Genomic DNA, 17,694 nt, shown 5'->3' with positions numbered 1-17,694 from the left:
TGTGGGATCGGGGTCCTGCAGGGCCCTGTGCTCATCCCCTTGGCAGCAGAACCTGACACACGGTGCTGGGAGGGTCCATAAGGGGTCACCACTGCATTTGGAGTTTGGTCAGTTGTACCTTTATTTGAAATTCTGGGTTCAGGTCTGTTTTCCAGAAGCTTYCTCTCTTTTCCACGGTTCAGAGTTGGTTCTGGTGACTGCCTCAATAGGAGTTTGGTTTTCCCATGGTTCGAGGCCTGTGGGATTGGGGCCTCCTGAGTCCTGGTTGATTCTCATTCTATTTCAAGCATTCATTTTTTGACCCCTCAGCATCTTAGGTTTTTTTTCAGTTTTGCCTGCTGTCTTTCATTTGTAGAGTTCCAGACGATTGCCCTGGTTTCTGAATGTGTCAGTGGTGTTGGTTGTGTGRTGTGGGGCAGTCCCGGGCGGGCGGGGTGTGCACACAGAGCCAGTTCCTCATGGCAGCCCTGTGTGAGTGCTGTGTCCATGGCGGATCAGATGTCAAAGTGACAGCATTAGAGGCTTGGAACRTCTCTTCTGGGAAGAAGGGCTGAGAGAATTGGGGTTGTTCAGCCTGGAGACAAGAAGGCTCCAGGGTGACCCAGTTGTGGCCTTCCAGCGCCTGAAGGGAGCCTGCAGTAAAGATGGAGAGAGAGAATATCCAAGGGCCTGGAGTGCCAGGAGAAAGGGGAATGGCTCCAGACTGAAAGGGAATAGGTTTACATTGGCTATTAGGAAAAAGTTGTGAGGGTGGGCAGGCCCTGGCACAGGGTGCCCAGAGCAGCTGTGGCTGCTCCTAAGATCCTTCCAACAAAAAACCATTCTATGATGTTGGCAACACTGTTGTCAGGAATTTTGTCTTAAGAGAAGAAATCAAGTGCTTAACACTCCTAGAAAGTAATAGAAGCTCATTTGTGTAGTTTTTCCTAAAAGCATTGTAAAATTTTCCATTTTCTGCCTCAAGTGTTCCATGCATTTCTGCAGGTTTACACAAATAAAAGTCCCTTCTTGACTTCTTTCCACAAAAGAAAACAAAACCAAACATCTAACAAGCCATAGAAATCTTCCACCAAACTGGCTGCTGTAGTGCAGATRACAGGAAAAGTATGGGAGGAGAGGGAGGATCTATATTATGGATTTCTGGATTTCCCTTCTTTTATTCTCAGAGCTTACTTRCAGCTTTTGGTTTTTACTGTGGCCATTAAGCTTGTTACAAGTGACAAAGCATTTTTGGGTGCAGGACATCAGGTATGTAACTATTTTGAAGAAATCTTTTAATTTAAGCTTTTGTTTGTTTACTTTGTACAGTAACAAGAATCTGGACTTGGATGTTCTTTTCCATGTTATGTTTCCATATATATTCTGAAAATATTCTCARAGGTTGTGTAATCATTCTAGAATATGTTGAAATAGTGTTTGTGTCAATAATAACTGTGAAACAGAATGTRCTAAATGCAGATGGCTGTTTCTACAGCTCTGAGTCATACCTCAGAGAGGTAGGAGGTAAAAGATGCTTGGGAGATACTGGTATAAAAACTCAGAACTTTCTCAGGCTGTTAAAAAGGATATTGCAGGGCCAAACATGGCCTGGGAGTTGCTATTGTCTTCTCAAATGCAGCTCGATTTCCTAAAACTTGYGGACACAGCTGATTTTTGTGTGTTGCAAGAGAAAATACCAGCATGTATTCAAGCCATAGTTGGAACCCAGGCTTACCTGTGAACTCAGCATGGTCAAAGAACCTTCCCTGACTGTTGCTGAAAACACTTTGGTGCCCTTTTTAGTAGGAACTCGTGAAACAGTGCAGGATTACAAATTCATGTTCTTGCTTTTAATTTCTTGTATTTATTTCACCATTTTATGCCTAGTTTTCATTATAAAGAGAGAAGCCCAATGCTTTGTCATTAGTGGTGATCATTGCCTCTAGTTTCCTAATCATCCTGGTTTCATTGCTATCACTGACTCTCAGGTGAAGAACCCCCCTCTCACACCTTCTGTTATAAGTCAAGTAGTCCCGCTTCTGAAGTTTTCCTAATATAATCAGAGAAATACTTGATTATTTCTGAATGTAAAATATATTCTATAAAAATGGAGATGTTAGGGGTTGTGTYTTAATTGGCCCACTCATTGGGCATGTGGCATGATGATTATTTCTGGAGAAGCAGGTGATAGAAAAAATGAATGTATTACATGGAGAGTTGCTTTTATATGCTTTTTTTTCTTTTTATTACAGAGATGACGATGACATCAATGATGTTGCTTCAATGGCTGGTGTTAATCTCAATGAAGAAAGTGCCCGAATTTTGGCCACCAACTCTGACTTGGTTGGAATCCAGATCCAGTCCTGTAAAGATGAACCCTTTCTTGCTGCTATACCTCTCCATAAACGCATACTTGAAACGGGTGAGAAGTACATCTTTTTCTTCTCAGAGTGTTTCCTTCAAAGTGATGAGGTTCTGAGGAACTGAATATGCTTAGCACTTAAGATGGTTTTTTAAGCATTTGATTACATAATTTTCTATTTCTAAACTTTCAAGGTTTTATGATAAAAGTAACTTACCTCAAGTTGGAAATAAAATAACATGCTGGTACTTTTAAACTTCCTTCTTTCCCCATATTTTTTGTATCCAAGGATCTCAAAGCTCTTTGCAAACATTAATTATTTCTCACAATTGTCCTTCATGTTTTGCACATGAGAAGATTGAAACAGAGAGGTAAAGTAAGTAGTACAGGTCACAGAGGATACCTGTGAATAACATTTAACAGAATGTTTAAGTTTCCTGTCAAGATTTTCTTTCCCCATACAACCAGTTATTCAGTTCTTAACACCTGCATCTATTTAAGTTCATAGTGATTTTCTTACAGCATGTTTTCAGAAAGCTATGTTTRTTTACTGTGGCAAAAAGGTATGTTTATTTATTCTGCCATTTGAAAATGGAAGTTAAAAACTTCAGTAGAATAACTACAAAATCAGTGATGTTTCAAGGTTAGGAAATACGCTTAAAATGTATTTTATATGACATACCTTGTTAATATGCTTTGTGTTGTAGTACCTAAGTGTGCATTTTTCAGCATAATTTTGGTAATGTTTTCAGTGCCATCGGTGTCTGAACATACTAATCTCAAATTATTTAGGAGTGTACATTGTATCTCTTTCAGACCTRTGCTTATGTCACAAATTTTTAGGGATCTAGTTCTCAGAGTTTTAAAGATAAGACCAAAATCTTGATGCAAATCAGTACAGTTAGGTTTTTTAAGTCAATGTGGATGCTTCTGAAATGTTATTTTTGTTTATGTTCATTGAATTAACGGGAGCCTTTTTATATTGCAGTTGCAGGCAAGTTCTTCATTGACTTATTGTCAGACTTCACTCTTGTACTTTGCTAAATGCCATTTTAAATTGCCCTTCAGAGAAAGGCGTGGTTTTGCAGGCTGTAGTGCCCTGGCTGTGAGGATGTGATGACGGCATGTGGGGCGGCTGGGAAGGCGTGTCCTGCCTTTTGGGACTGGCTGAGCACCACCTGACACTGSAGCCAGCGAGGTCTTCATGAAATGTGTTTGAGAAACTCCTGTCAGGGGTGCTGGCATAATAGTTGATACAGGTGTAAGAAAAGGAAAAGGGAACAGACATAAAACCATTAAAGAGAATGGGAAATCAGTAATGAATTTACCACATAAGCCTTAATGAGCTGTCTGGCTGTAACAATTGCTGCACAACATGGAGCTGCAATTACAAGTGCAGGACTTACAGGAATCTGTACATACTTTTAAGAGCCACAAAACCCATCACACTATTCATCACTGCCTTTTGGGGTTTGCTCCTCTGAGGAAGAAATCCCTATGGCTCTTTTTGAAGTTTTATTGGCTTTGATAATTGAAATGAAACTTTCAAAGCTTTTAAAAGCAGCTGCAGGGTTTTACTTCTTAAAAGCAGCGAATCCAGAAGAGCGGCCACTCCTAGTGATCTCCTGCAGCCACTTTTAGAGCTTTATTTTGGTTTTACATGAAGCCTTTTATAGTTTTGAAAGTGGCTGTGGAGTTCAGAAGTGGCTACTATCTGATATCTATGGCTCCTGAGGAGAGAATTCCTTCAGCTGATTTTGAAGTTTTAGAAGCTGGGTTTTCACTGTGTGTGGCCAGATTTGTTGTTTGCTTAGGACCACACACAAATTTAGTAATTTGTGCTACTGGACACTTAAAATAATGACATTGTGAGTTCTTGACAAGATTCAGTGTTGCCATATGTTGCTGTGACAGCACCAGGACTAAGCAAAGCGCCTGTGACCTTCTGAAGCACATTAGGAAAAAGTCTGTTATGTGAGTCCTCATTCTTCTGTTTTCATTATGCCTATTGACAAATGAGATAAGATACACTGTTCTTACTTTTGCCTGAATGTGACTTAAACAGATGTTGTTTTCTACCTTTAGGTCTATTCATATTGAATCACTTCAGTTTTTAGGCCAGGTTTTTAATGTTTTAGTRAAAGACAGGTTTGTGATGTGTACAGTATTAGGAAACTGCTCTTGTCTCCTTTCTCAGAAGCTAGGTCTTTCAAGATTTCTGTAATATTAATCTTCTTCTCTATTTTCTGAGTAAGAACTCTGTTGARCAATTCAGTAGTGTTCCCCAAAGGCTGTTTCAGAGACTGGGCTTCCATTCACCAGAGTCAGAATATAAACTGCTGAAGTGAGAGCAGTAACCACCAGACAGATGCCTCAAAGTCATAGTGAAAGAGGTTTCTTAATATATTGTATGTTCTTATCTCTGATTGAGCTTGGTGCTGTTATCATCCAAAGTTTATKTTTACTCTGAGGACTAATATTGATCTATTTAGATGGAAGAAGTAACTGAAAGGTAATTCATGCAAAGATATTCATCCACTTCCCACATGCTTCCTTATCCAATTTTGTATCTAGTCATTTTGGGTGGGTAATCATGGCCATTTGTTCATGTAGGAAGGCAAGGCTGTGACTGTTTCAAATTCTTCTTTGATGTAAAATCAAGTGTGGGTATTTCTCAGCAGATAATGTATTTCTTTTTTTATTCCATTCATAATCATAAAACTTCAAACCCTGATCTTTCTACATGACAGCATAGCACAATAAAACATATGCAAAGGATTGTAAGGCTTTTGTTTCTCTTTTTGGGAAGTTGAGAGGCAGAGGTTGATATTCATAATGCATGTGCATAGAAACTCCTGAAACTTTCTAGGTCTTTGACTTCAYTAGTAGAATGAATACAGTATTTCTTTAGAGGGCAAACAAACTGAGTAGACCCTCACAAATAACTATTGCTGAAAAATCCTGGCTTTTTCATGTGGTTTTATGGGATTTAAACAAGAAAAATAACCTTAATAATCTATAATTGTTTCACTTTTGTTCAGTCATAAGTTATTTCTTGCTGGGTAGAAATGCTATGTTAGTTAGGTTTTGGAAGTTAGTTTTTGACATTCYGAGTTGTTGCTGTTTACTGAATGAGGCAACAGGCAGGTTTTGAAGTGTGACAGTTTACTGTAGTTCATAACCATCCTGTGAAAATAGAGACTCCTTGGCTCAGGAGTTCCTTGATCACAGCATGGTTCTGAATGCAGATAAGAGCAAGGCTGCACTGCATTTTATATTAAATATTAGTGAAAACTAGCAGGACATAATGAAGGATGGCATAAAACATGATCCATTTTATAATGCCTGGTAACTGAATCCACAGTAAAAGGGAACAATTGTCTCATGTACTTTTCTGAGAAGTTGGTGATCTCTCAAACCTTCACTTGGGGTTCCAAAAAATATTGCTYTTTATTTAGTGGCCAACAAAGCATGATACCCTCACAGGCTTAGAATCTGCAGCAGCTTGTTCATTCCCACAACTTTTACTGACTGATTTCTTCTACAACCAGGTGGTGCCATTTTGCTTTTATTGACTGTCCCTAAAATGTCACACCTTGTGGTGACCTCTAACCATACATTAACTGTTATAATGCAATAATATTTAAGCAAGAGTTTGTCACACTGTATTCTTTGACTTAGATTGTTCCTTTCTCTCTTTCTCTTCCCTTTCAGTGTTCTTAACCCCATTTTTCTGCTTCAGTTTTATTGTTGCAGGGCACTGGGTAGACAGAATAGATGTGACATTCTAAGAAATGTGGGACTGGTTTGGCCRCACTTAATACATTTTACTGTGCATCTTGTATCTTGCAAATTATTTTAAATTAAATACATATTTAATAGAAATTTAGAAATTTATTGGAGGACGAGCAATGATATTTTTGGTACACTTTCATTCAGAGTTTTTTTACATCTGCATTAAGAAATCAAGTTTTCTATAGCATGATTTTACAAAATGCTGTATTTGTGTTTGTTACCTAGCATTGTTTAAAATGTTCTTTGGACAGTGTAGTATGCATTTGCAATATTTCTCACGACAAACACAGTCCTGGATTCTCTTGCTTCATACAAATAAATTTTTAGTCTGGAATACACATAGTGTGCATGCCAATTATTATAAAGCTTGAAAATGTGCTGATGAATCCAATATCTCCTAGCTCAGTAGTTAAAAAGCCTACAGTCATCCTTGAAACAGCTTCAGAAAAGYGTGGCTGGTTAGAATTAAGCCACTGTTTCTGTCAATATAACAGTTGTATGATTAGGCTCAACATAATTTATAGATTTACCATTTTGGTTTTTTACATGTAAAATATTTTTTAAATTCTGTCTGATGAAATATTGATCATTGCTCTGCCCTGATTGTTTCTTTATTCAGCGTCACTTGAATTGCACGTCTGCTATAAAACTGCATGGTAAAACATACAGAAATAGCCTATCTGTGTTTTCTGTGTTCTGGAGTGTATTGAATCTACTATGTGGCATYGCAGTGGCAGCAGTTGTGTGCATATGTATATATTTTAAATAARGAATTTCTATAGTCTAGAGGGCATTTTATTTTGCTAAACCATGTTACAACCCATAGGGGTAGCCTTCATGGACCCAGGCCAGGTGATTTCAGCCTCTATTTAAAGCATTTGTTATTAGTTCAGTAAGTCTGTCATCCTCMTTTCCTGGGTTTGTCAACATTTCTATTCTATGTGTTTGAATGAGATGAAGCTGTGCTATTGATGACAGTTCTTTCATATACAGAGCAGCTCTAATATAAAAGTGTAATTATTTTTCTGGTTGCTTGATTTTAGAGGGCTTTTATAGCTGCTTCARTTAGAGTGGTTGAGGGTTCTGAAATTCTGAGCTCCCCCATTGCCTGTGAATGTAATTTTTTGTTTTCACTGGACTTTTTGTTGATGTGACTTAGTTGTTTTCACTSTTGACTTCTAAATTTTTGTCCATAAGTTTATTTGTCTTCAAAATGAAATATTAGTTTGAATATAATTTTTCCCATCAGCATCTTTCTGTCAGGATGATCTCCTTAAATGCCTGTGGACATAACTCTTGGTTGTGTTTGAGGATTGCTCTAGCACCTGCCTGTTCATACATGTAGCAATTTGAAGTCCTGCACTGTCCTAAGGACATGCTTACTCTTCTTGAACTGTACCTACAGTGGAGTTTTCTGTGATTCTGCTTGCTTTTTCTCAGGGGAAAAACAAAGTCCTGTTAGGTACTGGATAATCCAAATTGCAAGTTATTGTGCATGCCAAATGCACTGAATTTCTCTGGTTTCTATAAACTTCAGTCTGGCACTGCAGAGAATGTGGCAGGTGTAGAGATGTATCCACATTCTGACATCTGGAATAGTTCTGTAACCTGGGCTTTCTTCGGTAGTAGAAAACAAGCAATTTGCAAGAAATTGTATTTGGATTAGAAGGTGTGCACTGCTCCTACTTTTCTAACCAATGTCCATAGTTGTGGTAATCGTTTCGTATGTTGATATTGGAGCTTACRGTACATGTTCAATAGAGAATTTGGTTTCATATTCCAACTTAATCAATTGCTAATGTTACAATATTATAAGACAATTATGTTATTTACAGTTATTATTTCCTTTTCAAAAGAGATGGGAATAATTCCCATCTTAGTATCAGCAGCAGTGTTGCCAAATAAACATAACCACTAAGTACTTCAGCAGAATGTTAAACCCTGTTGTTGTTCTTTCTTTAATAGGTCCATGATTAGACTTCCTGTTTCACAAGATGTCCCAACATGTGTTGGAATGGTAACTTCAGTACCACCTGAGAGCTTGGAGTCTGCCTTTCTGTGAAAGGTAGGGCAGCTTCTGTTCAATATTTTTTGTGTATTTCCAAGGTTTTCTTTTTATTAATCTTATTGGTTCTGCAACACAACAGAACATGAGTTATGCTTTAGCAGTATCACCTGTAGGTGTCAGAACTGATGTTATTTCATCAAGCAGTAATTTCTCAAAATAAATATGATTAATCTAGCTATGTTTAAATTATGATTATTTATGAAGAAAATGATGCTGTTTCTTCGGGCATCATTTTCAAACRTTTTACTCCAGCTGAACTGAAAGCTTGACCATACTACTTGCTCTCAGAAATAGAGAATTCAAGTTTTGTTTTCACCATAATAATTTTGTTTTCACCAGTTTTCATTTTGTTTTGTGAATGTAGTGAAAGTGCCATCTTTAAAAGGTCTTGCTATTTCTGGAAGCAGTTCTGGCCTTTAGGGCCCACCCAAATATGTTACCCAGCCTCAGAATGAGTTTGCATCTGGGAATTGAATGGCTTAAATTTCCTGGTCTCTGCAAAGGAGAGTAAAATTAAGATCATCATTCTGTGGAGGTGCATTCTCTACCAGATTCATTTATAAAGTCCATGGATGTAAAATAAGAACAATAAAAAGAAAACCTTAGAGAACCATTCAATATTGCAATAAAGCTGACTTACATTATCCCTGTAGGCAAACTCCATGCTCTAGCGGTGGTGCTAATGTCCCCAGTGCTCAACACATGTTGGAACATCTTTGTGGAGGAGGAAGTCATTGATCAGTCAGCAGCCTCTTCGAGGATCGTTTCAGGGGGGAAAAGTAAAAGGTAATATTTGTTAAAATATGTTGGATTGATTGTTCATTATGTTTATTTGGCAATCCTGCTGCTTATACTAAGGTTGTAGTGTTTTCATTTCTTAAAATTACTGAGAAATGTCATAGACTTCCTTTAGTCTTTCCTTCTCCCATGAGTTTGAATTGCATTTGTCAGCCTCCTTCACATTGCTGAGTGCACTCACCCAAGTCCAGATTCTACTGGAACTCACTGGCAATTGGACACTTTATTCAGTGGTTATCATGTAGAGAGGGTTGATCTGTGGTTTAACCAGTTCTGCGGTCCCTCATGTTAAATAAAGCAGAGGCAAATGTTGAACTGCTACAAAGACATTCTACTGCTAACAAAAAGGTACTTGCTTTCAAGGAAGGAGCTGCCACAYCAAGTTGTGCCAGATGAGGTACCAYCATCTRTTCTTGCACAATAACATAGAAGTACAACTTTAAGATAAACTATAGCTATTTTGGTACAATCAAGTGACCGTATCTGACCTGGTTAAACTCTGCAGTGGTGGATGATTTGGTATTAATCAATGTGGCATGGTGTCCTGATCTTGGCAGTTTTAATTCTAAAATTGGKCATACATAGATGAAGGTGCTGACATTTTGAAATTCAGGTTATGATCTTTGGTCTACCCTTCTGGTATCCTTCCTAATTTCCTGGGTTTTGTGCCTGTCCTCTCTGTCTGACATGCCCATCCTGCCTCCTTAGATGAAATCTCATGTTTAGCTAGTCTGCCTGGCATCGCATTTGTGGTGACAACTGTGATACTTGTTCAGAATTTAGTGTCATTTCAGAGAGATGGTTTCTTGGGGAAAAGAATTGTCAAAATGTCTGTATTGTTCACACAATTTGCTTTAAAAGAACAGAACCATATAGRCAAATTCTTATACTTGGTATTCCTTTGAATCCTGTGGATGTGATGGAGAGTATTTTCTGTTTCTATGAGGTCTATGCTATAGGATGCTGGCATCTTTGTTTGTCATCTCTGACATTATTACAGGAATCCTCCATCTCTGTCTGACCTGGTGTACTGTCATAATCATGTACTTACGGTGTTTAAGCCTGAGCTTCTGTCGTGGTTTAATATTTCGATCTTAGCTCAAGAAACACATTTTTCTAGTCTGCATGAAAACAGGTAAACCCCCACACTAACAACTTCTCTGTTGTTTTCTTAGGAACTCCTGTTGGTGTCATTGCCATATTCTTTCTGGTCTGGTCCCTGTAACAATCTCTTTTGATTTGACTCTCTAGTGAGTAACCAAGCACAGAAGTGCATTGAGCCATGTACTATTATTTGTAAAAATAGTGAACATATTTTCAAGTCCTCTACAGTCAACTCTGTGTTTATTCTTGGATGTTCCTGAATGTCTTTGGACATGCTTATTATGTTGTATTTTTTTGTTTTGGGAAAACCAAGATGAAGAAAAAAGATCATGCAACTGTAATGTGTGTGTTCTAATTGACTTGTTGAGACCTGCCCCTGTTTCAGTTCTCATTCCCTCCTCTGTTTTTTGTATTTTCCTCACACTGTTCAATTGCTGCAGCACAGATGACTGGGATTATATGGTAAGGATGTGGAGCTGGATGTAGTTCTCAAAGACTCTTTGACCTTCAGTGCCTCCTTTTAATAACTTCAGCACCCTCTCTTCTTTTAGAATATAMACATCAAATGGCACAAAAATAATCTTAAAGTTGAATTATTTAAAGAGAAGGAATTAAACATCAAAATTAAGGACACTGTCTTTGCTTAACACTTCCAGATTTTGATTTCTTCTAGAAGTTAGGTGATACACAGTCTGGTTACAGAAGAAAGCAAGGAAACAATTAATTGTAGTGCCCTATGTTCCCTCAGAGTTTACATTCTTTCTGTCCTTTCTGATCAGGCTGCAGGCCTTGCTTGCTGTCTGAATGCCAAGTGCTCTCTGCTCCTGGATGCACTGTTTATATTTATATGCTTCCGTGACTTGTGGTAACTCCTTCCAGTTTCCAAGCCTCCACATACCTGTGTACAATGYTGGTTGGTGACTAGCTTGATTCTGTTAGAGGCAAACCACTAAGGGTAATAAAAAAAGACTCTTTATGGATGATTAATAGCTGCCTTTCAGCTGTTTAATTATCTAGCTTAGAGACAGAACTTYGCAAACTGGATTGTCTGGTTGTATATACCTGAGCACAGAGCTCTTCTCAAAGTAGTTGATCTTTTTGCAGGAAAGCATGGATTATGTGTGAGTTCCCAGACTTACCCACTGCTTGAGACTTCCTAGAGAAGTGAAGGMTTTTTGCTTGTCAGTCTCACACATGAGTTGCATAAGTAGGGTTAAGTAGAATTCTTGAGAAGTTCTTTATCTACTTGATGAATTTTTTTTGTCCTGCTCCAAATCCTACTGACTTGCATATAAGAGCTTTGAATCAGCCAGAAAATAGGATGAGATTATGGCCAGGGTTACACATTGATTTTGCATTGATGCAACTATTTATCTGGCTCTGTTGTGTTAAAATAATTGCACCAATATGACGTTCTAGARTGGAGCTATTTTGGTTTTCCTATGATCAGAATAAGGTGTATTAAACAAAATTTAGAAGGTAAAAGTTCAAAATAAGAAAAATGTTTGCTTTTCCCATGTGAGTAGTTAAGTTGTGGAACTCTTTGTTTTACAGTGTTGCAGATTCAAAAAATTACTTGAAAAATTAATGGAAAAMACATTCTATCCTGACCTAATAGACAGACAAGATGCTCTAACTTAGGACAGACCAAGGCATAATTTTGGTCCACAGTGAGTGCTACACACTTTTTTAAAAATACTYTTTTAGCAGCATTTCCTAATACTGCTGTTAAAGATAGGATGATGGACTACCTACCAGTGTAGGTTTGCTTAAGTTTTTATTCTGATATATAATAAAACCAGACTGTATTTATTACAGTCTGGTTAGTATGGAAAAAGTTAAACCCACTATAGTGTCTGAAATAATACTTGGTGTGGTTTTGTGCTGGTGCATTCACTCTGCAAAGCCTAAAAGCCTCATCTCAATCTTTCTTTGCTACAATAGTTTGGTTGGCATTTACTTTGGWGTAATTATTAGATTTAACAATATTAAAAATTGTGTAGCATTTAGTTCAGCATTTTTATTCTYTTCAGTTACATTACATGGCTTGTTATCTTTTTTCCGCTGTGTCTTGCACTGAACATGGTTATGTATTTTGAGGATTTTAATCTGCAAGTTYGGAATTTGGAATTTATTTAAAATCMTRACTGATGTTTGAGCAGTTTCACACAATGCTTCCTGGGCAGTCAGCCCAAGGTAGGTAGTTCTGAACACGTGTAGGGCAAACACTACTCCCATCAGGATGGGAGTTCTCAAGAAGGTTGTCCAGTTTGTCCAGAAGTTGGCTCATGAGCTAATTCTTAGGAATGTTTTTTTACAGATGAGCTTATTGCAGTAAGGAATGCAGGATTCTCCATAGTTCTGTAAATAACAATTATGATGTGATAGAGAGTCACTCTCTTTGATGAAGTTGTTGTTCCTTGTGAACTGAAAGCATTGAGCAGTATCAGATACTGGTTTGCAAAACCTTTCCCATTGCAGTTGAGGGCTGGTTTGGAGCTGTGGATGATATCTTGGCCATCTGCCCTTCACAGAGGGGTGCTGGTTTGTACCTGCTTGAGGGAGCTGTGCACTGAATCTCAAAGCACTTGGCAGGGATTATGTCATTTGGCAGGAAACACTCCCTGGCCTGGGGCTCTCCTGAACAYGCTCCTGGTTACTGGTTCTTCAGAGGTGCCTGCTCCAGCCACCTCATTTGGGCTGGCTGTTCTTGCGAAGCAACTCAAGTTTTATAATTTCTCCTTTCCTCATACTGACTTCTAGCAGYAGACCAGCTTAACAGTACAGCAAGTCAACATTGATTAAATTATTTATGCATTTAGTTAGWAAGACTTAAATGGAGGCTTTTATTTAAGGGACTGAAACCAGAAAATTACAGCTAAAATTATCTTGCTCTTTCTTTTGCCTGGGATCACTGGGTTATCCTGCACCCCTAGGAGTCTCTAATCATTATCATCAGAACTAGGAGTTGCTGTTTGCACTACCCTGTTTAACAAGCTCTGCCTTCAGTTTTTAGTACTGAAAGTCTGTCTGAGGCTCTGGTAGCCCCCCCTGCCCCCCACAACCCCAGGGTATTCTGTACCTAAACAACCTCCTTCATTTTTTCTTTTCCTCTGTTTTATCTCTCATTCTCTAGCTTAATATTTAGGGTTGGGTTTTCCCCTCGATAGCACTAGGAATGCAGCACTGGTGGATGACTTTGTGCGCTGAGGACACTGCTCTATGGGCGATGTACCCTATTCTTAAATTCCACCAAATGAGGTTGGGAGAAGTGAGTTCAGTAATTGCCATTTGTTCTTCTCAGGATGTCAAGGGCCCCTAGCACAGCAGAGTTGTTTCCCCTTTGTGTTTAGTCAGTTGAATGGAATTGCTCGGTTAGGAATTATTAATACAGCAGTATGAGACAAAGCTCCCATTGCTTTCTCTTGATTTCATGACTCGCCTTCTGTAGCAACCACGYGAGCTGTGTCTTACACCAGTATTGCTTGTCTAGTTTCAGAAGGTGAGCTGTTCTCCCATCACCCCAATTTTTTYAGCCTGTAATTTCAAGTAGTTTTTGTATATTGTAAGTCTTGAGCAGTGTCTCCTTGACCAATCACATTGTATTAAATTACGATTATTCTATGTAATTGTACAGAGATTAAGGTRTTTGAAGTGCTTCACTGCTACATCTGCAGCAGAACTATAAAATTGTCAGTTTCCCTTATGSTGTTGAAATGAAAGAATAGAAATTATTAAAGAACTGAGTAGTTTGGAAGGCTGCAGGAATTAAGAGGTAGTGTTTCCAATACATTCCTTTGCCAGTGGGGAGGACTGCAGGGGGCCTGAGGCAAGTAAAGCTGGTGGTTCTTTTGGGATGACAGGAAGGGGGCCTTGAGCCTACAGTTGTAGATGCAATCCGAGGCAAAGCCCTGCACTTTCTGTGCTGTGGGCAGGAGGGAGGTGGGTAGATCTGACCGGGTGCTKCTTTGCTGCATTTTTGTAGATCTGATGCTGTTGAATGAGGTTAAATAAAAGCTTACATAGGTTGGAGGGGGTGGACTCGGTCTCTATTTTGTAGTATGTAAATCAGCTGTAAAGGCAGAAGGGGCCTGGATCTAACAAGTCTGGTTCCAGCTGGATCTTGGGCCCGTGTTTCATTGACAGATTTTAATGCTCAAGAAGTTGCTCCTGGTATTRGGGTCATAGGAGTGAGTGCTTTCTGCATTTCTGACCGGTGGTTGGGGCAAATAGACAAGAATTATGTGCCTTCCCAGTTTTTCTGGTGAAGGATAACTTAATCCCTAAATAGGAGCTGTTTAACTGTTTAAAGCCAATTCTTCAAGGTTTTTTGTTGTTTTGAGTGTAAACGTAAAGAGATGTTATGCAGGTACTCAATAATTTATCACATCAATAATCAGAGTCAGACCTGATGTTTTACAAATAATTTTTTTTTTATCTTTGATCACAATCCTGTCAGTCCTCTTATAGTATAAATTATTAAAGTTACTTTTTGATTCTTGGAAAGCCTAGCTGCAAAGACAGTATTYTTTCTTCTGCTTCCCAAATAGGGTAGTACCCTCTTCATGACTTGTTTTGGGTTTTGATCAATAAAATATAATTAAACTTTTAAAGTACAGCAAAGCCAGTACCTTTCAGATAGCTAARCAGATGATAGAAGAATTTTCACTTATTGGGACCTGGAAAGTTTTCAGTTACAAGGTTTAGGTGCTTTTATATTTGTAAAAAAACAATCCTGTGCTACTGACACGTATGCCAATATCGGAATAATATTGCTGAACGTTTTTCCCTCAAGGTTTTGGAACTTGTTTCTAAGTTCCAACTTTATAGTAACTCTGTTGCAATATCACAAACTTTTAAATATAATACAGTTTGTTTGTAACAAAATATCCTAACACACTTCTTTTGCATGCTGTCTCATATACTATAGATCTTTATTAAATTCTGATTGAACCAGAGTTTGCTATTAAAGTTTCCAAACATGTAATTAAGAATTAACATGTCGGCAGACTGTATTATGTTATTCTGTAATGCTTGACAGATTAAAAATTTGCACTTTGAGGATATTAATTTGTCCCTCATATTTCTTGTGTGTAGGATAGTGTGATTCTCTAATAGCATCTGATTCCTCTAAGGATGTGCTGTAACTGGCTTCTGCCACAAAGAATTGAAGTTTTCGTTCAGTCACTCATCAATTCTTGATGGTCTTGTACAGTTCTAGTGTAATAGAGATCTGGCAGGAGYACTTGAATAAAGAATATGACCTTAGTTTTGTCTTTAAAAATATCAAAACTCRAATTCAACTGGAGAAATGGGTTAAAATTATAGCTTGGAGCATTGCTTTGCTCCAGCTCCTTTTTTGTTGTTAACCTTGATGATGTTTTTATCATAGCTCTAGGAAAAACTCAAAATTACATTGCTGAAGTAATTTTAAAGACCTGAGGCATACACTTGTTATCCAAAATGTCTAAATTTAACAAATGTATTATTTAAAAGCAAGCAGCTCTTTTCAAATTCCACATGTGATATTTTTGATCACAAGACTGCAAATTAAGATTGCCACATCATCAAATGTAAAGCACATTGATACGATCACATAAAAATCAGAAGTTCAACTTTTTTAAACAAAAGACAGGGGAAAGCACTCTGTTAATAGAAGTAAGTTCTTTTTTCTTTTYCTAGTCTAATTTTCTCTTTGATTTCTGCACATATATAAATGTATAAATTGTAAAAAGTTACTGCAATGATCAGGTGGTGCAGTTAAGACCAGAATTCCGAATGCTCAGGCCTAAATAAAAATATCTGTAGATGAAGCCATTGTCCAATGACTTGGTTAGAAAGATGAATAATAACAAGGATATTTGTTTTGTGATACAATTAACTATGTTTAGTATTATAGAATATATATGTGTATATACACATTTCTTAAAAGTATAAATCATATTTCTGTTCACACATCATTATCACTCTAGAGAATCTTGAAAAGGGAAGAGAAGCCTTTTCATATTAACACCGGGAAAAATAATTAAGCAGTGTAGAAAAAGAATATGTCAGGAATTTCTTATTTAGAGATAAGTGTTATTTTCCTTTGATGCCAGACAGAATTCCAGTATGCTTCTTATAACAGAGTGGATGAAATTTTATAAAATTTATAAATAAGAGTGGATGACAGTGAAGGAAAAAATACTCAGACTTTAATATAGAAATATATAAAAACTAACAGTTGCCAGCTCTGTGCATAGATTCAGTTTCTGTTTGGCATATTTTCAGAGCAGAAGAAAGCAAAAAAAGACAATCTCTAAGCAAGAGACAACATCTCYTAGGTCAGTGGATTCAGTACAGTGGTATGAACAGCTGTGTGTGAGAGTATAACCAGGCCAGCATTTCCAAGGGGAGATGAAATTGGTAATTTTCCCACCCTTGCCCCAAGTACAGTCCAAGCAAGTATTTAAGGAGCGTGCCAAATCTCCATGTAGTGTGCAGCTCYGGAATGCACCCTGCTTCTGACATCCCAAGCCAACAGGGTTTAACTAATGTAATTTAGAGCAGGGAAGATGTGGTGGTGCTTCCACACATGATGAATCRTGTGGATGACAAGATGACTTTTTAAAAATTTATCTTTTTGTAGTCTACTTTCTTGATGCTAATTCATTTGGGGGGAAAATTGTATTCTTTTTCCCTTACCCTGYTTTCCAAAGAATTCTAGCCTTAAGTGATTGAATATTCCATTTACCTTTCTTCTTTCCCTTCAGGTCTCTTTTGAGTCGATTGATAAATCAGGAGCTAGATAGAGCCCCTCTGTGTGTCTGAGGGGAAAATGAGCCCATTCTTTCCTTTTCTTTGCTTTTCTGCCTGGTTGGCTGCCAGTGAGCTTTCTGGCACAGACTGGCCAGGCTCAGGGTCTCTGACTGTGCCCAGCTGGCACACTGGACAAATATGGCCTGGGAGATGACCCAGGGGGTGATCTGAGATGTAGGAGAGATTGCAGGGTATTGTGCAGTAATAAGGAGTATGGAAGGACATATGCAGGACAGGCAACATTGAATGGATCAGGTTGGAAGATAACTTCAGTGGTTGTCTGGTCCAATCTCTTGCTCAAAGCTGGATCAACATTAAATTTATACTGGGTTACTCAGGGCATTATCTGGCCAAGTCTTAAAAAACTGGGAGGTGGAAGAGTCTACAACTTGTTTTTGTGAATTGTTCCATCATTTAATTGTCTTCAGAAGAGAAATCTTCCCTATATCCAATCAGGAACAGCTGTTTCAATTTGTGAATTTATTTCTCATTCTTGTTCCAGGCAGCCTTAATGAAGGGTCTGACACCGTCTTCTCAATAAACTCTTGTCTTACCCCAGGAAGAGGAACCCTCAGGTTCTCCTCAAATAGGTTACATGCTCCAATCCCGTAACTATCTTGCTGACTTTTCCCTGGACTTAAGTTTTTTCAGGCTTTTCTCGTACTGGATGACCCAAAGCYGCAGGACTGGGATGGGATCTGAGTGAACAGGAGTAATTGCATCCCTTGATGGGCTGGTTACCACTGGTTACCACTGGTTTACTGCTTTGCTGTAGATAAAGCCCAGTTGT

The 17,694-nt window shown here is 38.1% G+C and overlaps 1 protein-coding gene across 1 annotated transcript in view; it reads left to right on the top strand.

Annotated features, from left to right (window-relative positions):
* LOC130578296 (transcription initiation factor TFIID subunit 4-like) overlaps positions 1 to 17,694 on the top strand; it is a 102,333-nt gene that overhangs the window by 41,944 nt on the left and 42,695 nt on the right. Inside the window, exon 10 of the mRNA XM_057374272.1 lies at positions 2,232 to 2,401. Coding sequence (XP_057230255.1) covers positions 2,232 to 2,401 — 170 coding nt within the window. The remainder of the gene's footprint in view (positions 1 to 2,231; positions 2,402 to 17,694) is intronic.

This window comes from Malurus melanocephalus, unplaced genomic scaffold (assembly GCF_030028575.1).
Source record: "Malurus melanocephalus ecotype Western Australia unplaced genomic scaffold, MMel_1.1 scaffold_221, whole genome shotgun sequence".
Taxonomy (NCBI): domain Eukaryota; kingdom Metazoa; phylum Chordata; class Aves; order Passeriformes; family Maluridae; genus Malurus; species Malurus melanocephalus.
This window is presented reverse-complemented; position numbering and strand designations above follow the sequence as displayed.